General features: G+C 44.1%; 1 protein-coding gene across 34 annotated transcripts in view; it reads left to right on the forward strand.

Moving 5' to 3' along the window:
• Positions 1 to 23,323, forward strand: part of ANK3 (ankyrin 3) — a 1,678,649-nt gene that overhangs the window by 1,036,682 nt on the left and 618,644 nt on the right. For all 34 annotated transcript variants that reach the window (XM_069240922.1, XM_069240928.1, XM_069240923.1 and 31 more), the window contains one exon: positions 17,812 to 17,910. In XM_069240922.1, the coding sequence (XP_069097023.1) occupies positions 17,812 to 17,910 (99 nt within the window). The remainder of the gene's footprint in view (positions 1 to 17,811; positions 17,911 to 23,323) is intronic.

A 23,323-nucleotide genomic window follows, 5' to 3' on the forward strand; every position in this document is an offset into this window, starting at 1 on the left:
CTGTATTACGAACATTATTTCAAACAACTTCAACTTCTACAGGCTAAGCCACCGCTTTTGGGGAGATAACTGCTTACTAGTCTATGCACAGCATGTGTATCTGCAGCTACACATGCCATCAAACAGAAAATGTCACTTACCCAGTGTACATCTGTTCGTGGCATGAGACGCTGCAGATTCACATGTGCCCTCCCGCCTCCCTGGGAGCCTGTAGCCGTTATAAGTTGATGAAACTTGTACATTTGTAAATTTGTAAATATATAATATTTTTTATACACATTATGTACATACATACTCACTCCATTGCATGGGCACTTTTACTATGTACACAACTCCTACCTCAGCCTCTGCGGGGAAAACAATCTAATATGGAGTCGACGCCCATGCGTAATGGAGCCGAAAGGGAGGAGTCCCTCGGTCTCGTGACTCGAAAAGACTTCTTCGAAGAAAAACAACTTGTAACACTCCGAGCCCAACACTAGATGGCAGGATAATGCACAGCATGTGAATCTCCAGCGTCTCATGCCACGAACAGATGTACACTGGGTAAGTGACATTTTCCATATATATATATATATATATATATATATATATATATATATATATATATATATATATATATATATATATATATATATATATATATAATAATGTCTTGTGTCTGTAGTTATAGTTTTCCAAGAGTTAAGAATTCCTCAGATTTGTGATTGCTAATAACTTTCCCACTGTGTGATGAATCTTCACGAAAATATGCAGACCTATTCTTTTTTCTTTATTGACCAATGAAGTCTCATGATGATTAGTTAAGGGTAAGAGGGTGCAAAGAAAAAAGTGGGTCTAAAAATTAATTTTTCCACCAATGCATTTTCAATGGACTCTTTAGACTGACGTAACAGCAAAACAGCTGAACGGATTTTCATCAGATTTGGCAAGAATAAAGATTATGTTAGGGAAAGGATCCATTTTGCAACTCAATGAAAATTTGTTCAGTGGGTTTGTAGTAATAAGAAACAAAATCTTAGCGATATGTTGCAACGTGGTATACAGCGGTAATTTCACAGTTTAGAGCAATACATGACGTTGACACAACACAATAATATTGGCTGACTGCCCGTACAAAAGTAAAAGGCAGTTATATAGTTTACACCAAACTGATAATAGTTAGGGAAAGTATTTATATTGTTCTATATATTTTTTTTAAAGGATGAAGGAGTATTGCAGTACTACTTAGGAAGAACTGTGGTACCTTTTGATATTCCAAAAAAATAATGTATGACAAATAGCAAACAACAATAAAAAACTATAGTTTTATTGTTTGTCATAAATCCTTATTTTTTTATTTCAGTGGGTACTGCAGTACTTCCAGGATAGTCCTCAGTACCTTTTTACCTTTTATAAAAATATATAGAACTATAAAAATATTTTTCTCTACATATTCTAACTTTGGTGAAGTGTCTCATTCCTTCCTATAGGGTAAAACATAGTAAGGTATATCTTACGTAGAAGCCAAGAACTCAGCCATTTTGTTGCTGCGTCTATCACCACACTTTGGCTGTGTTCTGGTTTTGAATGTCAGATATACATTATTACTATGTTTTTCACCTATAAGAAGATATGAGGCTATTTACAATAGTCTGAATAGTTAGGAAAAGTATTTTTATTGTTGTATATATTTTTTGAGTACTGCAGTGCTATGTAGGAAGTACTGCAGTACCTTTTAGAATTAAAGAAAAAAACTAAGGATTTATGACAAACAGTATTAAATTGCAATAGAAAATATTGTTTGTAGACTAGACTAAAAAACAGAGGTTACAGTGATGTTATAGTTGGGTATGGTAAAAAGATCTTAGCTTACGTAAAAAGATAACTCTAAAATTCACTGAAAAAAACAAATGTTAATGTGACATTATTGATATGTGTTGATATGAGATATAGTCCACCCGTAAATTCACCCGTTATAGTCTAACTATAACTTACACTCCCACCATGCACTGCTTAAGACCTCTCGTATTACACCACTCATGACATGTTAAATTACATCACTGATAACAGCACAGTCACGTACAAAATAGGGTTACTGAGTGTACGCATGCTGGTGCATAGTATGAAAATAGCAGAAGCACTGTCAGCAAGTTTGTTTGTGCATATTGAAAGTTACATGGTGCATCATTTACAAATCACTAAAGGTTGGGGATGAAAGTATTAATCCATGTAAACGTGGTAATAGCTGCGTGCATCTGATCTGGGTTGCAGACGTAGGTTTGAAAATAGGTTAGAACCCCCTGGTGGAATCATCACTGAGAGCAATAATGGCAGCTATTCAGGACCATAGGGGTTTCTTGGAGCTCAAACTGGACACTGTGACTGTCAATGTCATGCTCTTCAGAGCAGACCTTTAAAAAGTTGCAGAAAAAGTCACCAATCTGGAGTCTGACATTGCTCACCTTCAGGCTACCTCCAAGAGACTACAGGGCGAACTGTAATTCCTCACCAAGGAATACGAAAAGATCATGGCTCGACTGGAAGATCAAGAACAGAAGACCAGTATGAACAATATTCGAGTGGTGGGAATCCCGGAAGGAGCTGAGGGGTCAAGTGTGGAGCTCTCCCTGGAAGACCACGTCACAAAAACACTTCGTCCTAAGCGGCTGTCTAACTTCTTTACAACAGAAAGGGTGCATAGAGCACCAGCCCCTCCTCCACAGCCATGAGCCCCCACCCCCCAAGGGCAATCATAGCAAGGGTCCTTAACTTAAGAGACAGGGATGTAATCCTGCAAGCGGCTAGGTCTCGGGATGACCTTCAGTTTGAAAACACCAGAATCCGTTTTTTCATAGATTTCACACTCCAGCGGAAAAGATGTAGTTAATGAGAGGTCAAAAAGGAACTCCGTGGGTGAGAACATAAATATATGATGCTTTTTCCAGCACACTTATGGGTGATAGCGGATGGCAAGTCATGGCTCTTCAACATACCGGGTGAAGCGTGGGAGAGGCTGGTCGTAAAACAAAACCTGACAATAAAGGGGGGCAGTGAGAGAGTGGTCAAGAGGGTGAACAATCCACTAGCCAGGATCCATGACAGGATTCAGAGCAACTAATGCAATCACAGCTGACTGCTGTGGAGATATCATAAGTGTGGTACTCTTTGGGGCTAAATGACAAATGGCCTCTTCTAACCTAAAAGCCAAGAGGTTTACAAGGAGGCCTGGTTTAAGACAAATGACAATTACCAGATGGGCCCTGTCCTGGAAGAATGAGTGGTCTACATATATTAGTAGGGGTGAGCGGGCGAAGTTTAATGAAGAGATCTGATTCAGATGTTAGATAGCAAGGAAATAACAATGGAAGAGAATCTTCAGAGCTCAAGATAACTGTTTATTGTGCCGCATGCACATCGAGGTGGCTTTGGCCCAGCCACAAGATTTGTGTTTCGATTTTGGGTGACAGGCACTTCGCAGTTTGGAGAGGGTGGGCAGTTCTAAGCCTGCTTTGCAGGGTAGCAGGGATATTGTTTATTGAGGACTGCAGTTTTCAGCTTGTTTAATTGCTATATTTTGTTACCATTGCTCCGATGTGGTGGAACTGATCTGGTTCAGGGAGTGGTGGGTGCTGCGCTGGCACAGAGGGAAGGGAGGTGACATAGGACAGGTGGGGAGTCTCCCACAGAGTTATAAACTTCTATATGGTGGACACACAAGTACAATCCTTACATGTGTTGACATGGAACTTTAACGGCCTCGGTAATAAAATCAAGTGCACTATAGTTCTGCAATACCTGCATAGACAAGCCCCAGACTTGGCTTGATGGAGGAAAAGCGCCTTATAGGGAACAGCTATAAAGCCATGGACAGGTTTGGATATTTTTTGCAAGTGCATGCTGGCTACACTATGTACTCTAGTAGGGCAGGTATCCTTCTTGAAAAAGAGGTATCTTTTATCCCGACTCGTACTTGGTGGGATCCCTAGGTCGCTATGTAGTGGTTTCATAAATCTGGGAAGGCCAGCTGCTTAATGTCTGCTCAGTGTATGTCCCACCCAAGTTACAGGCGTTGAATCCAACTGACATAGGGCCTCTTTTGTTTGAAATGCCGTCCAGGATTCTGGAACAGTTGGAGATCTGAACTTAGTGGTAGATCCTAAGGTGGACAGAGACTCACAAGCTAAGACTCAGAGTGACTCGTAGTCTCTCTCTGCCTTTTTAGATTCCATGGGGCTGACTGATTTATGGTGAGAGCATAAACCCCCCCGTGAGACAGTATACCTATTATTCAGCAGCCCATGGAAGCTGTTCTCACCTGGATTACCTGTTTACCTTCGGAGCCCAAGTAGGGGAGTTTGAAGACATCGCCCATCACCCACATGGAATATCGGACCACTCCCCAGTGGGAGTGAAGCTGTAAGGCTGTTAAGTGTGCACATTACCCACCAGACTGCACCCCTGGCACCTGAAAGACAGGGATTTCCGAGAAAAACTGAGAGAAGGGGTCAAACAATATTTCACGGAAAACATGGGCTTAGTAGCATCAGACCTGTGTTCTATTGGAGGCCTTTAAGTCTTTATTTTTGGGTACTCTCTGGATTTATTTGGGGAAGCACGAAGGAGAGCTGACTTCACTGTGAGGCTCTAAAGGGAGACATTGCTCTGGGAGCCTGGAGTTTAACAGTGGGGGACCAAAATCTACAACACCAGCTGCTTCTCAAGTGCCAACAGTTAAAAGCACTGGCAGAACACCACACCCAGGCTCATGCATTAGCAAACCAGCAACGGCTCTATGACGTAGGTTATAAAGCTAATAAGCTACTCTTATGGATTGATAAAAGGGACAAGGAGCAAACCTTGGTGAGGAAGATAATATATCCAGATGGGCTATTCCATGTCTTCAATGATGCTGTAGTGGAGGTCGTAGTGAAAACTATGAGGGGGAGTACTTTGGAAACTGTGGAAACAGAGGCAGCATGCCTAGAACTCCTCCAAGAAATTCAACTGCTGGGGCTGTTGGAACATGATAGGATGACAGGGAGGCACTAGAGGTGGGACTGACTGTGTAGGAGGTCTCATTGGCTCTCGGAAGGCCTCAATCGGGCAGGGCCGTCAGAAAATGATAGGAGGGCCTTAGAGGGGGATCTGACTGAGTAGGAGTTCTCATTGGTGCTCTGAAGCCTTCAATCAGGCAGGGCTGTGGGACCCAAGAGTCTACCGGAGGAGCTTGTTAAGTGCATGATAGACAAAATGGCAAAGCACATGTTGACAATGTTTCATGATGCGAAGAGGGAAGGGACCCCGCTGGTGGATCAACAGGCTGCCACCATAGTAGTGATGCCGAAGAGGGGGGAAACGCCTGATAGAGTGTGGCTCCCATAGGCCTATCTCCCTACTGAACTTGGAGGTCAAGGTATTGGCAAAGGCCCTGGCTATTAGACTGCAGGAGGTAATTATTACTAAAATAATTCACCCAGACCAGTCTGGATTCATGCCTAATCCTGCAATGCTTGTGTGGCATATTACATATGCCAAATACGCCGGGCATGGAATGCACCGGGCATGGACAAGGCAGCTCTCCTTGCCCTCGACGCCAAATAGGCCTTTGATAGTTTTGAGTGACCCTATATTTACGCCGCCCTGGAGCGGTTTGGCTTTGGTGTGCAATTCCATGGCTGGATTCAGAAACTGATGGCCAGGGTACGTGTAAATGCTGCACTCTCCAGGGCCTTTGCCCTGCATAGGGGCACCAGACAGGGGTGCCCATTGTCCCCCATACTGTTCACGATTACACTGGAGCCTCAAGTGGCCTGGATCGATCACTACCCTTTAAGTTATCAGATCTGATGGGCAGTGGAAGTAGCATATCTCACTGTACTCTGATGACATTTTGCTTTATGTCACCAATCCGCATTGTTCTATTGATAGGGTAATGCAGATATTCTGCAGCTTTAGGGAACACTCAGGATACCAAATCAACTGCAATAAATCCCTGATCTTTCCTCTGCCGGGGGAACCACCCTGAACTACCCCGGGAGTACTCTGCAACAATAGTGGGAGATATTTTATCATATCTGGGTGTTTATGTCACCAGAATAAACCTTAACCCACAGTTAAGGAGACTGCACAAAGATGTGGACCACTGGAGAACCCTTCCACTATCAATAATTGGAGGCGTGGCCCTTTATAAAATGATGGCGCTGTCGCGACTACTTTATGTTCCCCAGAACACCCCCTACAGAATCCCACCAGAGGTGTTTTGGCAGATTGAACAGGAAGTTTGCCTGTTACTATGAAACGGTGGTTGTCCTCGCATTGCTCTGCGTAAGCGCCCAAGGGGTGTATATGAAGGGGGACTGACTGTGCTGGATCTTCATAAGTACTACTGTGTGGCACAATTGGTGGTAATCAATGACTGGGTGTTCTTTGACCAGACGGAACTGGTGTTCCAGGTTGACAGTCTAGCATTTGGGATCCCGGGCTATGAGGCAGTGCTGTATCAGTGATTGAGTGAGCAGACATTACAGACACATACTGCTACAGTAGTACAGGTTTGGAAGGAGGCGACCCTAACGGCCGCAACCCCCCTGCGGCATAGTGATCTTCTGAGTGAAGTTGGGGCTCTGAAACTATTCAGGGTATAGTCGCTCTTAGGCATATATTACCTGGGAAATGTTTGGAGAGAGCAGAGGATGGTGTCATTTGATGTTCAGTCAAGAATATGATAGGGCAGAAACCGAATGCTTTCGATATCTGCAACTGGGACATGACCTGCCCAGACATGTAGTGGGGGGGAGCTCAATTGCCAGAGTCAGCCTTGCTGGAGGGTCGCCTTCTTTCGGGTCTCCTTGAGACCAATGCAATTTCCATGATCTATAGCAAAATAATGAATAATTCCCCAGATCTATTGGCCAGCCTATGTACAGCTGGGGAGGGAGATGTGAGAGAATTAGAAGAAAATGACTTGGTGGAAGCAAAACAGAGCCCGAGAGAGGTTGCAACCCGATCTAATTACAAATACTGCATAGGGCCTGTTACTCTAGAGTACCTTTGCACTTCCTCTTTTGCTGTGGTTCTCAACATTGTCAAATTGTTTTGCTGACCTGAACAGATCTGTTCTGCTAGCTGTGTCTGCAATGGACACTTTTGGTACTGTTCTCTGTTTGTGGTATGTGTGGGTTGTGTGGTAAAAGATTAGTTATAGGAAGATGTTTAAGCACACTAATACAACATTGTCACCCTACAAGAGGAAACTTGGCTATGTTAAAACAGGAAATAGGCCTTTTGCCTAACCTTCTGCAAAACCAATTTTTTGTACTTAAATCGTGCCCTGGCCTGGAGTAGTTATTTCAGCAGGGTCTCCCATTGAAAGACTGTTAACATGTTGTAGATTTTCCATTGTTTGAGAAATGCTAGGCTGTTCCAAAAGTAGTGTTGTGGTGAAAACCTATACTGCAATGCTTTTTCTCTCCAATCTTGGATGCACCTTTTTCCTTATTTTAAGCTCCTGGAAACCTCTAGGAAGAAGTCCATGAATTCGATTTTATAGTCATTAGGCCATAATAACTGTAGGCTGACATTGAAGATTTTATAAATGCTTAATACCTCATTAAATAGCTACACTGTCTCTAAATTTGTGATTGCAGCACCTGAGATTAGTGCAAATCTAGGCGAATTGCAAGGGGTTGGAATTTTAACTTGATTAACGATTTGATGTTTTTATGACTTACTCATTAATATGTGAATGGTATATTTTTTACTTGCCATTATTTATGTATCAAACATATAACCGAACTGTAGAATGTGAGTAATATTTAGGGGCATATTTATACTCTGTTTGCGCCAGAATTGCGTCGTTTTTTTTTACGCAATTCCGACGCAAAACTAACTCCATATTATACTTTGGCGTTAGACGCGTCTAGCGCCAAAGTCCATGGAGTTTGCGTAATTTTTTAGCGTGGACACCTACTTTGCGTTAATGAAATGCAAGGTAGGCGTTCCCGTCTAAAAAATTGACTCCGAGGCATGTGCGCCGTATTTATACTCCCGGGCAAAATTCACGCCCGGGAGTGGGCGGGTCAAAAAAAAATTACGTACGGCCGCTTTTGCGCCGTTTTTTAGCGCCTGCTCAGGGCAGGCGTTAAGGGACCTGTGGGCTCGGAAGGAGCCCAGAGGTGCCCTCCCATGCCCCCAGGGACCCCCCCTGTCACCCTTGCCCACCCCAGGAGGACGCCTAAGGATGGAGGGACCCATCCCAGGGACATTAAGGTAAGTTTAGGTAAGTGTTTTTTGTTTTTTTTTGTGGCATAGGGGTGCCTGATTTGTGCCCCCCTACATGCCACTGTGCCCAATGACCATGCCCAGGGGACAGAAGTCCCCTGGGCATAGCCATTGGGCAAGGGAGAATGACTCCTGTCTTTGCTAAGACAGGAGTCATTTCTATGGGGGTTGGGAGTCGAAAAAAATGGCGCAAATCGGGTTGAGGCGAAAAATTTGCCTCAGCCTGACTTGCCCCATTTTTTGGCGCCCAAGCTCCATATCCCCCTACGCCGGCGCTGCCTGGTGTACGTAGTTTTTTTTCACGCACACCAGGCAGCGCCGGCGGCTAACGCCGGCTAACGTCATTGAATAAATACGGCGCCCGCATGGCGCTTCAGAATGGCGTTAGCCGGCGCTAATTTTTGGGACGCAAAACTGCGTTAGCGCAGTTTTGCGTCAAAAAGTATAAATATGGCCCTTAATGTCTCTGTTTTTAATTTATTTTGTTTAACCAAAATAAACTATTTTGACTAAGTACATGATGTTTTAAGTAGTAACGTATTTTTATGCTGTTTATGGTTAAAGAAGCAGTGTGTTGGGGGTTGAATGAATTAAAATTGTCTCAGGAGGTACTAGATGGTAACATTGAGTAGATTATTATGGGCGGCAAAGAAATGGAAATTTACAGCTGTTGCGGTCGAAAACAAATGTTAATGAGACAATTAGTCCTTTCATTAGATACAGGTTTTAGCTAACGTTGCTTTAAATCCTGTGTTAAAACGTGCAAGGACTTAGTATCCTTTTGATTATGGAGAACTTAAGGCTTAAATTGGTGAAATATTCTTCTTGCGTTTAACTTTGAATGAATTAGAAAGGAAGATAGAGGACTATATGTAGCATATGGCTAACCAACCAGATATACACATAAATAGAGCTCCCTGGACAAGGTGCAAGCCCATAGAATGATACTATGCTAAAAAACAAAATGAGCAGGAAAGACAAATAAGCAAGGCAATTACCAACTCATCCCTCTCATTAGATTCCTCATTATGTTCCCAAGCATAACAACTCCCCCCCTTACTTCCTGTTTTGATTTGTTGTCTCTTTGGGCGGGTGCAGTGCGCTTGCTGTAGCATTAGTGACAAGTGCGGTTCTTGCACTCACTAGAGAGAGACTGCAAGTGCAGTATTGCAGGACACTCACAGTAGGTGGAGACTCTTTCTCTGCCGACGCGAGGCTGCATGATGAATCACTGGTTCGGGGGACTGCTGTTCCTACTGTTCTTCCTGATTGTAGAGTGATGCCTCTCCCACAAATGTTTTCTTCAGTGCAGCGGGGAGTAGCATTGCTCTTTTTTGCCACAGGGGAAGCCTTGTGGTGAGAAGAGCACTTTTATAATCTGTGGCAGAGCTATAGTTTGTGTGATTGGTTCCGTCTGTTTGTTATTTCTCTTTTCCAGCGTTATTGGAGTGCTTTGTAGGTAGCTTTCTAATTTCGGCTATGGAATTTTTGAGGAGGTATTTGATGCAGTCTTTTGGGGTTCCTGCATTTTTTCTGTGCTCATGGAGGGGGAAAGAAGTGAGAAGTGCCAACGTTCTCCCTCTCCTTCAGAGGGTGAGGAAGGGGAAGTGCCTTTACGACATGGCGGTCACCCTCCTGATGAATCTGAGAGGTTGACAGACCTGCAGGTTCAGGCCATGATTGATGAGGCAGTGGCAAGGACCTTAGCTACCAGGCCTCATAGTCTGAAGGTACAAGCCTCTGCACATAAGGATTTGGTGATAATTCCTCATTGTCGGATAAACCCAGCGTAACTGTGGATAAATGTACTTCCAGAGATGAATTAGTAGCCATTTTGATGCATATCAGGAACAGTCTGGGATGAGATCTTCCGCCTGCTGTTGATGATGCAGGGGGACTATTTCCACAATATGCAGAGCCTGCTGCAGTGGCTCTTCCTCTTCACCTTAAGATTAAGGGTGCTATTTTTGGGGGTTGGAAGGAGCTGGATCAACTTCAAATTTCACTCATCCTGGATGAATTCCATGCTCCTTCAATCCATTAAGGTTCATTCAGTATTGCCTCCCATGATTGGCAGGTCATCATTAAACCAGGGTGATTGTTCTCCAGCAGATCCTGCGGATAAAAATTGGATAATGAATTAAAGTGATGTTTTGGTGTGACGAATCTGGTGTTAAGGCTGGATCCTGTGCGGCTCTTGCTTCTCACCCTTTGGTGAAGGAATTTAACTCTCTAGCTAAAGAGATGCAGGAAGGGGCAAATGTGCCTGAGATTTTAGTACAGATGGAGCTGCAATCTATTCTCTTGATTGATATTTCCTTGAAGATCACAAAGCTGCATTGGTAGCTTCCAGCTCAGTTGTGATGGTACTGAAGAATCTGTGGCTCTGAGATTGGAGGGTGTATTTCTCGCAAATAGCCTCCCTTCTGAAGTTCCCATTTGAGGGCCAAGAACTCTTTGGGGATCGGTTTGGATGAGATAATGAGATAATCATTAAAGGATAAGAAAATGCCCTGTTCCTTTAGATCATCATTTGATAAGAACTTCAAATCCTGAACTCGGGAGGCTGGGGACTATTGTAAGAAGAACTCTAAATATTCTTCTCCATGCTGTTGCAAGTACCACCTTCATAAACCTGGGAGGTTGCAGGACTGGTCAAACAAGGTGGGACTTGTCCAATCAGTGTCCTTGAGTACTTCAGTCCTCCGACCTTGGACATGGTAGGTGGAAGGCTCATGGAGATTATCCAAGGTTGTGAATCCTCTGTCATGGATCACTGGGTTCTGGACATTGTTCAGAACGGATACTCTACTGACCTTGGCTCACTGCCTCCAGACTCTGGGTGCATCCCACTCTCATCCCCAAGGATCCTGAGAAGAGAGCAGCTTTGTGGGATGGCATTTCAGCCTTACTGCTCAAAAATACATGTATTGCTGTCCCCACAGACTAAAGGGGTAGGAGGTGTACCGCATCCTCTTTGTGGTGCAGGTAGTATCAGGAGGCTACTGGCCAGTGCTCGATCTCAGAAGACTCAGTGAGTGGATCAGGACTTTAATTTCCACATGATAACCCTGCAAAGCATCATTACTCTTGTCTCTGTACAAGACTTTCTGGTGACTATCAATTTGCAGGATGCATTCTTCCACATGCCTATCCAGCAGGGGCATCAATGGTTTCCCTACTTTGAGGTGGGAGGTTCCCACTTCCAGTTTTGTGTTCTTTTGTTTGGGTTGGAATCTGCCCCTACAGGTTTTCACAAAGGTTCTGGCTCCTCTAAAGGCATGTCTTCATCAGCAGGGAATATGCCTTCAGCCCTATCTAAACAACTGTCTTGTGGTTGCCAAATCTATCCTGCTAGAGACAGATCATGCCAGTCTGGTGGTCCACATGTTAACTTATCACCGATTTCTCCTGAACTCAGTGAAGTCACAGTTGATCCCAGAGAAGGATCAAATCTTTTTATTGGGGCCAGATTCTACACCAATCTGGAGGTGGTTTCCCTCCCAGACAGCAGGGTGCAAGAGATTCACTCATGTTCTGCGTCTCCTGTTGGCTTCTTTTCCCAGATTTTCAGATTCGATGAGGGTTCTGGGAGGCTTGGTGACCACCATATTTTTGGTTCCCAGGGCTCAGTTCTATTTGAACAAGTTTATTTGCTTTCTTCTTTTGAAACCCTGCCTCACAGAATATGTCTCTCCCTCATCCAGTGTTGGGGGACATGAGACGGGAACTGGCTTGGAGGTTCAAGACATTGCATATCTTGAAGTGGGTGTCTTGGTGTCTTCCCCATCCTTTGGTGATCTCTACGAATGCGAGCAAAAAAAAGAGACGGGGTTCTGGATGTCTTCACACCAATTTCAGGGTCTTTGGACTATTACTTAGAGTGTCCGGTCTACTAACTGAATGGAGCGTGAGGCAATCCAGTCGTATCTCTGGGCCCTTTCTCCTCTGATTCTTTGCAAGACTGTCTTGATACAGTCATTTACCATCAGATCTTCTCTTGGTGCCAGACCTGTCTCCTTTCTCTGACATCTATTTATATTCCGAGTCTCCTGAACACTTGTGCAGATTGATTGATGAGTGATTTCCTCCTCCCAAGATTTTGGTCTCTCTCTCCGATTGTTTAGGCAGATTTGTCAGAGATGGTGTTTACTATGGTGGATCTGTTTGCATCTTCCTTAAATTTTCTTTTTCCCTGTTTTAACTCCAGGATGAAGGAGGCTGTAGCCTTGGAGATAGACTCTCTGGCCTGTCCTTAACCAGTGGGTCTTCTGTTTGCTTTCCCTCTTTTCCCTTTGATCCAGAGATTCCTGATCAAGGTGAGGAGGAAGGGGGCTCAAGGGGTTGTGGTACCTCTGGCATGGACCTGCTCCTCCTGGTTTACTCTTCTAGTGACAATGGGGAGGGGCAGGGAGTGTTGTTGCCCACAGGTCTGTCTCCTCTGGTCTTCCCCATCTGCAGGAGGAGTCTCTTCTTTGTCTTAGATTGACAGTCTGTAGACTGAGTGGGCAGGTTTGATTTCTCAAGGTTGCTCTGACATTGTCTCTGCTTCCATTGAGGCCTCTTGGAGACTATCCACTAGGACATCCTATGCTTTTCGTTGGGTGTCTTTTGAGAAATGGTGTGGGAGGCAGCAGTTTTGCCTCTTGTGGCTTCTCTGCCACAGGTTTTGCAGTTTCTGCAAGATTTCCCTTGAGGCTTTGTTCTTTGAACTTGGAACTACAGTGGGTAGCTATTAGGGCTTTTTGGGCTTCTTGGGAGTAATTTGGAGGATCCTCAGGGACTGGTTCCTGTGTTGTTCAAGGGGTTTGCTAATATCTGCCCTCTGTATCTCCTGTCTGCCTGCATGGGATCTTCTTCTGGTGTTACGGACTTTGCATTACCCTCCCTTTGAGCCTCTCCATTCCAATTATATCCATATTCTCACTTTAAAGGTATTCTTGCAGTACCTCAGCAAGCAAGTTGAGGGAACTAGAAGCACTTTCCATTAGAGCTCCATTCCTGAAGATCTTTGAAGGTCTGGTGGCTTTATGCTTAGAGACAGGTTTTATTCCCAAAGTGAGCTCATCCTTGCCCGTTTTCTCTCCGGATCCTTTGTCTCCTGAGAAAGTTAGTCTGCATTCCTTGGACATTTGAACAGCTGTTCTGATTTATCTATAAAAGGGTGGAGGCCTTCAGTCAGAACTCCTCTTTGTCAGTTTTGGGCCTGGTTGGAAAGGTCAGAAACCTATCACCTACACAGTAAGTAGATGGATTTGGTCTCTGATTTCTTTTGGCATATTCCCAGTTTGGTGTTCCCTCCCTTTTGGACGTCCAGGTTAAAGCAACTCGAGGTGTAAATGCTTCTGTTGTTGAGTAGTAGGGGGCTTCAGTGTCCACAATTTGCAGGGTGGCCACTTGTGCGATTCCCTCTACCTTTATCAACCATTCCAATGTAGCTCAGGGTCCTGCTTTAGAGGATAGTTTAGGGTTTAAGGTTCTGTCAGTGGCTAAGTAGCCATAGTTTGCTCATTTTCAATAAATAATTTTGTTTCTGCAATTTGCTCAGTTGTCATAGCTTTTCTTTGGATTGGGTACATCTCATCATGGTGAGGAATCTATGCAAGAGGCCTCAGGGGGTAATGCTTTGATTACTTAAGAGTAATTGCATTATTTTGAGTCCTTCTCTCACTTAGATTCCTCCCTCCCTCCCAGCCCTGTGTGTCCAGGCCAACTGTGTTTTATCAATCCTTGTTGACAAAACAGGAAGTAAGGAGGATATTTTATGCTTGAGATTGGGTTGGGAGTGGTACAGACGCCTCAGCACTGTGCGGAATCCAAGCAAAAGAAGGACTTAGAGTAATGCAAATACTGGTAAGTAATCGAAGCATTAACAGTTTTGAGCAAAGGCATGTACCCTGGCTGAAATGGCAAGATGTATGAAAAACAGAAAAAAGTCACAGGGTCAGCAAAAACAGCACTGCCAACTGACCGGTTGCTCATCTAATAAGACAATATGGAAACAGATCCAAAAATAGTGGAGTTTATTTTATGTGGGAATTAAAGAAGTTAACCGTTTTGAAGGAGAAATTAAAAAACAAGGGCATTCACTAGTTATGAGAAGTTGCAAGACGGTTGATTGTAGGTGTTAGAAGAGGCACTCAAAATGATGAGAATGAGGTAAATTCTACTGATACTGTAGAACTTTGTTTCTCAAAAGCTATACTGGCATTGTGAGTGAATAATTTGGAGATCCGTAGTTCACCTCCATTGAGTTGGAGGAATTACAATATGAATTAGTGTCCACAGTGAAAGGGTAATGGAACTACTTATTGATGTGAAGATAAAGTAGGTAGTTCAGCAGGAAATAATCTGTTAAATATTCGTAGGAAGCAGGAATCACCAGCCCCTAGGGACACACTGGATGAAGTGGATAGTAGGAAACAACAAAACAATCAATGCTATGGATCATCAAGTAGATGCAGATAATTATCTGCAAGATGAAGATTAATGTGATTTAAGAGTTCTTAAACAAGAGGGTACTTCCCCTCAATAAATTTGATGGAGTAAACATCCTTACTTTTAGAGTAGGGAGCATAGAGAGAATATGCGTTGCTCAATCAAGCAGAAGAGGCCACATGCTATTAACAATAAGCTGGCAGAGGGTCCAAATCGATGATAGGACTTGGGTTAATTTCATCACACAATTTGCTATCTGTTGCTTACAAGAATCCTGGCTTTTAATTTCACAGTACTGCGATGTTTTGGATACCCATTGCACCAGGGTAGGAAAGAGTCCACATGACAACCAGTAGGTGCTTAGTATCAAGGCTAACATGCAACAGCAGGACGGATAGTACAGCAGCCTATAGTAGCTAGCAATCTGAATCGAACGCAGGAAAGGAATGCAACATATATACTTAATGTTCACTACTGACGCTCACATTAGGGTAGGCGCTCCCCCACTATGCGAAAGTTTAGTGTGTTATGCGTGAAGCATCTGATGCACTAGGTATCCTGTAGTTTTATGTGGCAATCCTAATTCCACAATTACACTTTAGGACCTACAAGATGAAGAAATTAAAGAGTTTTTGGGAGATCATCAAAATTAGAATAAACAACAAAAGAAGAAATACCAAATCCTAAAAGAGTATTCATTAAAGGTTACCAACAAGAGTATGGGGGTCATTCTGACCCTGGCGGTAGACTACCGCCAGGCCAACGACCGCGGATGCACCGCCAACAGGCTGGCGGTGCATCCATGGGCATTCTGACCGCGGCGGTACCGCCACGGTCAGAAATGGAAAACCGGCGGTGTCCCGCCGGTTTCCCGCTGCCCTGTGGAATCCTCCATGGCGGCGCTGCAGGCAGCGCCGCCATGGGGATTCCGACCCCCTTACCGCCAGCCTGGCGGTTTTGACCGCCAGAACCTGGCTGGCAGTAACGGGTGTCGTGGGGCCCCTGGGGGCCCCTGCAGTGCCCATGCCACTGGCAATGCCACTGGCATGGGCACTGCAGGGGCCCCCTAACAGGGCCCCACCAAGATTTTCAGTGTCTGCCAAGCAGACACTGAAAATCGCGACGGGTGCAACTGCACCCGTCGCACCCCTTCCACTCCGCCGGCTCCAGTCTGAGCCGGCATCCTCATGGAAGGGGGTTTCCTGCTGGGCTGGCGGGCGGCCTTCTGGCGGTCGCCCGCCAGCCCAGCGGGAAACTCAGAATTACTGCGGCGGTCTTTTGACCGCGCAGCGGTATTCTGACGGCAATACTTTGACGGGCGGCGCCAAAGTCAGAATGAGGCCCTATGTCTCTGACCTACTGGTTTACTACACCTACAATGGTGGGAATAGGAGCCTCTTGATTGACTACAATATCATACTTTTAATGTTGAGGCTCAATATGTGTTATTGTGTTTGGCTGTAGTAAGAAGATTTTAGAGCACTCATGATAATTAGAATACGTATAGGATGCTCCAGCTATGTTGGTGGTATGAAGACCGTCATTCTAAATGCTGTGAAAAGGAGATAACAGGTATTTTTTTTCTATGTCTGAAAACTTTACTATAATCTTATAGAATAGATAGCATCAAGATTCTAATTATTTCAAATAAGGTGAGTGGGAACGTGCAGACTTTAGCTTTACCGACCAAGACCCCAGAGGTGATAAAAGAAAGGTTTCACCATTTTTCAATAGAGAACGTAGGCTACTTAGAGGACAAGTGTTTCCTGTGAATCAAGACTGATGGGAACGGGGAGACATATGTGGTGAGATATAGAAAAGCTAATTGGGAATATAAAGCATTGATTTCTAGACAAAGCTAATGTAGCAGCAATGGTTGCCGTAAATTCTATTAGCTGGAGCAAGAGAAAACTGAAAACAAAGATATAGCACACAACCTGGCTGGTTATTCCTCTACCATAGAATAATGCATTCCAACATCTGGCTGGATCTCCTGCTACTCTGTAGAGGTGGTTTGGACTTGAGAGAAACCATTGTTAATGCACCTGAAAACGGGGAGTACCATTTTCTGTAATACAGATTAAAGAGAACATATTTGTGCAAATAAACACATGGAGCTGTTGTAATGCAAACTCTTAGTCTTGTCTGTGTTTCTGCCCCAAGTAACAGCCCTTCACCATTCCTGACATTCCTCAGGACTGGCTTCCTATCCTCTTCTAACATTATCGGTCCCACATATGGGAAGGCTATCCTAACTCAGTGTGTGGAAACTGAAGAAAAAGAGTAACTACACCCGCTTTACTATGGTGTAGTGCCTGGATCCGTAACCTGTGGCATAGTTAAAAAAAAATACCTCCCTACGATCACAGGAAAACAGATCTCTCATAAATTATTTGTACCCACTAAAGTATTTTTAAAAAAAGCTCAACATCCTATTATACACTGATCACATCTATTTCACCCCAGGCCGTAATTATACTTTCTTCGGTCACTAGTGAAAAAGCCATACAAGAATTAAACTATCACGTACAAGAGCCCTACCATGTGGCACTCCACACCATTCTTGTCAAGAAACTACTATTATTACAAATGAATTAGATATTACAAGCCAGCTTAAGATAAATAGTATACCCAGACTGCCACTGAGAGTAGAAAGCAACAAATGTCAAGTTAATGTTTGGGTTCTTTACTCATTAACATGATGGACATAATTAATCTAGCACTGGAAGCCGTCCTTAAAAAAACAGTAATCCCCTCGCTAAAGCTCCGCATTGCACTTGCCACACCACTAAGACTAGATTGCCGAACCACTGAGTGTAGTGGTTACTGCTTCCTTAATAAAGCATCGGGAAGCTGCAGTATTATATCACTTCACATGGTAATGTCATAATTCTGTGTGCATGGCACTGCATTGTAAAGTCCCCACACCACAGTGTAGGCATAATCTCTTCCCCTACTGATAGGTCACTATTCCTAAAGGTCAGTAGACTCACTCGATTTTTCAGGTGTTAGGGTATACACTTGGTTTATATACATAACTCACTCATGCTCTCTGGATGGCTATTGTTGATTGTTTTCCTTATATAATACATCATATTTTTTTCTCTTCAGAATGGGCTGAACGCACTTCATCTTGCTTCCAAAGAAGGCCATGTGGAAATTGTTACAGAATTGTTACAACGAGGTGCAGATGTGGATGCATCAACAAAAGTAAGTAAAAATATCACTGTTACCGAATCTGTCTATAATTATGTAGAACTGTAAAGGTCGCGCTGGATTTCCTCAGTCCAGGCATGAGTAGTTCACCCGGTTAAAGTATTTGTTTGACATTCTATGACTCGTGGTCCTGTTCATTCCACTATAAAATATGAACTACACACCCCACAATGCTGAGCAAAAAACTGGCCTGGATGAACTATTTTCGTGTGGACATGGGAACTGTGTGATCTTTAGTAGGCAAATCCACAGGCTTTTAATGTCATAGTTGTGAAAATCAACCAACTCCATGGTACTAATGTTCTCAATCTCTGAGTGGAAAAAGGCTGAGTGTATTTAGAGGCACTTAACACTGTGACTGCAAGTTGTGCACAGAAGTCAACAATGAGCACTTAATCTTTAGGCCATCTCCCTGAATTAAAGTTGTTTGAATTTATGGTAGCTATATCTTGCAGGACGAATATATGTATGTCCCATATAATGACCCAGATCTGTGTAAACACATTTTAGTAATCCGTGGATGCTCTAAATAGAAAGATGCTGGTCTAGTTAGACCATTTCCCAAAAAGAAAACTACCTCGACCCCCCACCCCCATCGGAACCCTAAAAACTACAACCTGAGCTCTAAAATCCAACCCCCCACCCACCCACCCTAAAAACAACCGACCCCCACCCCCCAAAAAAACTACCCTGCACTAAAAACAAAATTAGCCTGACTCCCCCCACCTTTGCCCCTAAAACCTCGACCCCACCACCTGCCCTAAATACAAAATTATCCAGACCCCCCCACCCCTGCCCCTAAAAACCCGCCCCTACGTGCCCGAGAAACGAAATTACCTCAACCCCCCGCCCGCTCAAAGAACCATAGTACCCCAACCCCCGTCCTAAAAACAAAACTACCTCGACCCCCTCCACCCCACCTCCTAATAAAAAAATAACTCAACCACCACCTCTAAAAACTACCCTCAATCGTCTCCCAGCCCCACTTACCTGACCACATCCTTCCCCAAGCCCTCACCCCTGCCCCTAAAATCCCGACCTCCCCACCCGCCCTAAACACAAAATTATCCCGACCCCTCTGCCCCTTAAAACCCAACCCCCCACCCACCCCTAAATACAAAATGACCCTGACCTCCACCTCTAAAAACAAAATTACCCCACCCCTTAAAACCCACACCTCACCTGCCCAGAGTACAAAATTACCCCGACCCGCCAACCCTTAAAACCCGACCTCCCCACCCGCCCTAAATTCAAAATTACTCCAACATCCCGCCCACCCCTTAAAACCTGTCTCCCATCTGCCCTAAATACAAAATTACCCCGACCTCCCTACCCTGCCCCTAAAAACAAAATTACCCGACCCCCACCCTGCTCCTAAAAAACGGGTCCCTCTCCCACATACCCTAAATACAAAATGACCCTGCCCCTAAAAAACAAAATTACCCTGACCTGCCACCACCACCCCTGAAAACCTGCCCCCACCCGCCCTAAATACAAAATTACTCCAACCCCCCACCCTGCCCCTAAAAACAAAATTACCCCCACCGTCACCTCTAAAAACCCATCCCTCTCACCCGCCCTAAATACAAAATTACCCCACCCTGCCCCTTAAACCTGTCCCCCACCTGCCCTAAATACAAAATTACCCCAACACCCCCACCCTGCCCCTAAAAACAAAATTACCCCGACACCCAACCCGCCCCTAAAAAACGGGCCCCCCACCTGCCCTAAATGCAAAATTATCCCGCACCCTCCCGCCCCTAAAAACAAAATTACCCCAACCCCTGGCCCTAAAAACCCGCACCACTTACCTGACTGCGTCCTCTCCCGATACTGACTCCCTTTTTCTCTCCCTTAACCATGCATGTGTGTTGTTAAGCACAAGCATGGTTAAGGCAGAGCAAAAGGGAGTCGTTGTCCTGGTAAGCATTGTGACGACATTGCAGTAAATGCATCTCATTGCATTTGCCATGTTGCAAGTGATGTTTTCCCTCCAGACTGGTCATCTTGATGCTAGGCGCATTTAGATGTAGATGTATCCCTGCGAGAAATTAGATACCTAAAATGTGCATTTTAGGTCTCTCTTTTAATACGTTTTAATTTGTTCACACTGTCAAAATCCGAACTTTTTCAAGATATGCCAGAATCCAAGCTCCAGGGAGAGGTTATTCTGAGATGGATCATAAGTCAACCAATGATATAGTTTTCTTAACTGTTGCTTATTGTTAGGTAAAAAGAATTTAGCCACAAGAGCTTTTCTCCAAGGCCTACATTTGAATGATGCCTCCTCCCCATTCTAATCAGCCTCATCCCTTTCTAAGTCCTTTCATTCCTTGCCGCCATGTCCCCACTTTGTGGGTGAGATACTGTAATTAGTGACCTTGGTTTTGAATGAAAAATATTTCTTAGGTGATTAGATTATGCTCTTACTCAAAATATCATACAGCTGTTTTATGTATTAATTTTACAGTGAGACAATGGGATGATCCTTTACCAGACACCCAGCTAAATGCCCAAATTTTACAAAGCTTTCTGTGCTATTTTCAACATTTCAATCAAATATCAGTGCGTACCCAAAGAGATCCGTACTGTGTGTGTAGAAAGAAATGCGTGAATCTGTTTTATGCTACAGGAGGAAATGCGACTTCTCTGGCCCCTGCCTGAAACTGATAAAATTCCCTCACGTATATTTGCCAAATTTCCACCTATCATCTCCTCTGATGAAATTCGTTGTCACCCTACTTCGTGTGGTCATTAAGATCGTTTCCTGTGCCTAATCCACAGTACTCGAAGAGCCATTGCAAGTCATCCTGGAGGCAATATTGTTGAATTACTGTTTTTGTTAATCTCTTCTGTTAATTTCTCACCAGCAGTCCTTTGTTAATGGTGCTGAAGAGAAAGGAAATCAATTTTGGTCACTTTAAAGACCCGATGAAGGTCCCAGTTGCTGCATTTTCTTTAAGTGAGTGAGAGGTAGTACGTTTACTGTTCAATATACTTTTATCAGGTATTCCTGAGGGTCTATTGAACGCTAGATATTAGTTGACTTTTAATTGTATATTTCTTACGGGGAATATAACTCAAAATAATTAGACCAGGGCATTTGTAGACCATGGCCCTTTGTGTAAGAAACACAGAGAAAAAATGGAAAAACATCTAAAGAATAAAAGTTCACATCCTGCAGCGCCAGGTGTATTATTGTTCTGATGGATGCTGTTTTATTTGTAGGATAAATATAAATAAGTTCACTTTTTTTTGGATATTGTGGAAAAAAACAAAGCCTGGGGCACCCCATAAATCCTGTTTTTTTTCAGGAGGCCTGAATTTACCACCTCCTCTGCAGCTACATCTGATATTCTGCTTTCTCTGGATTGTCAAATTCTCCATGCTGATGTTCAGTATTAGCATCTAGGTGGTGGTACCCTCCTTTAGAAAGTCAGTGGTTTATTCCAAAGTTTGCCAACAGCAGACCTTCCGTCATTTGATAACATTGGTATTTTCTGGTGCCTTCTTGTCATATTTAACTTTTCTGCTGATTTGCCACCCTTCTTGGCACAAGAACGTCTTTGCGTAGCTATGTTTATCACCTTTAAGGCCAGTGTCTTGCAAGCCATCACAAGATGGTATTTCCTGGCAACACTAAATGTTGATTTAGTGAATAAGGTTGCACCACGCTCATGCAGCAAATACAGATTTGTACTATGCTTTCCAAGACATTTTTTAAATTAAGTATGTCACAGTGAATAGGCAGCACACTATACTTGAATAAAACAATACCTAAAGATTTGGCGAGCTTGGCCGAGTGCTTGTTGCTTTACTTAATGATCATTACGATCATAAGTAGAACCAACTAAAGAATATCTACAAGGGTTATTATCAACAACTCACTGTGGTCAGTTTTCAAGTAGGAATATTTCTAAAATCACTATGGCCGTCATTATGACATTGGCAGTCTTCCATGAAGATCGCCAAAGCTGTGGGCGCCAGACACTCGCCAGAGCATGGCGGTCTCCCGCCCACCATATCACGGGTACTGCCAGATTTCTGCCACACTTTGGGCAGAAATCGATGTTTGATTTCTTGTGTAGCTGCAGATACACATGCTAAGCATTTCCCTTCCTACATCTAGTGTTTGGCTTGGACTGTAACAAGTTGTTTTTCTTCAAGGAAGTCTTTTCGGAGCCACGGATCGAGTGACTCCTCCTCCCGGTTCCATTGCGCCTGGGCATAGACTCCATTGTTAGATTGTTTTCTTTCCGCGGTCGGGTTTGGAAGTGTATCCTCTCGCTCCGAGATTTCGATTCGGAAAGCCACAGAAAACTTTCTTATTTGACGGTATTGTTTCGATCGTGTTTCCCATCTAGCATCGAACTGGTAGTACCGTCGGAACCTTCATTTTCCACCCTTCGGGGAGCGTGCGCCCGACTCGGGCCTGTTCGGGCCTACTGCGTGGAAAGCCTGATGGATCGGACTCCATTCCGATTCTGCCCTCGGTGCCACGCGAAGTACCCCTATACAGACCAACATTTGGTTTGTAATTTGTGCCTTTCTCCAGACCATCGGGAGGAAGATTGTGAGGCCTGTCGATCTTTTCGATCAAAGAGGACCATCCGAGATCGCAGAGCCTGAAGACTCGAAATGGTGTTGAAAAGCAGCAAACATCTCGACGTCATGAAAGAAGAGCAGGCGCAGACAGCAGTCTCCTTTCGAGACACAGACTCCGAACAGGAATCGAAAGACGACAGACCCATCACAGCTGGCCAGCATGTGAGTACGTCTGCACCTACACCCCTGCACAAAAAACATTTAAAGGCCTTGGGTACACCACTGCTGGAAGGCCATGGTTCAGCCCAAAAAAAGACTGTTGGCGACCGTCCTTCAGGGTCGAGGCCTAAAAAGGCCACTCCTCCGTCCACTTCGGAGTCGAGCAAATCTGTTAAAAGCACTGTTTCAGACTCCAGTAAAAGACCCCATTCCTCGGAGTCGGAAATTCGGTAATCGGCTTCGGAGCCAAGACCTCTGACTACTTTTTTGGGATCGAAAAAAACTACACACTTTGGAGGCAAAAAAAAACTTATATACGGAAGAACAAGGACTTTCCGAAAAATTAAGACAGATTACAAGAACAATCATGGAATCTCATAAGACTTTTGAGGAAGAGCCTGAGATTGAACCAGTATTACAGGTTATGAATGAGAGACAGTCCAGAATCCATATTCATAAGGAGACAGGAAGAATCATCACTGCACCTCCTTTAAAAACCAAAAGAAAGCTGGCTTTCCAAGAGGAAGTATACTCTGTGCAACCAACAGCAAAGGTGCAAAAACAAAAGGAGAAGCCACTACCTCTCCATACTTCTCCTTCTCAATCTCCACAGCTCTCTTTCTCACCTCAAAATAGCCCAACA

Source organism: Pleurodeles waltl, chromosome 6 (genome assembly GCF_031143425.1).
Source record: "Pleurodeles waltl isolate 20211129_DDA chromosome 6, aPleWal1.hap1.20221129, whole genome shotgun sequence".
Classification (NCBI taxonomy): domain Eukaryota; kingdom Metazoa; phylum Chordata; class Amphibia; order Caudata; family Salamandridae; genus Pleurodeles; species Pleurodeles waltl.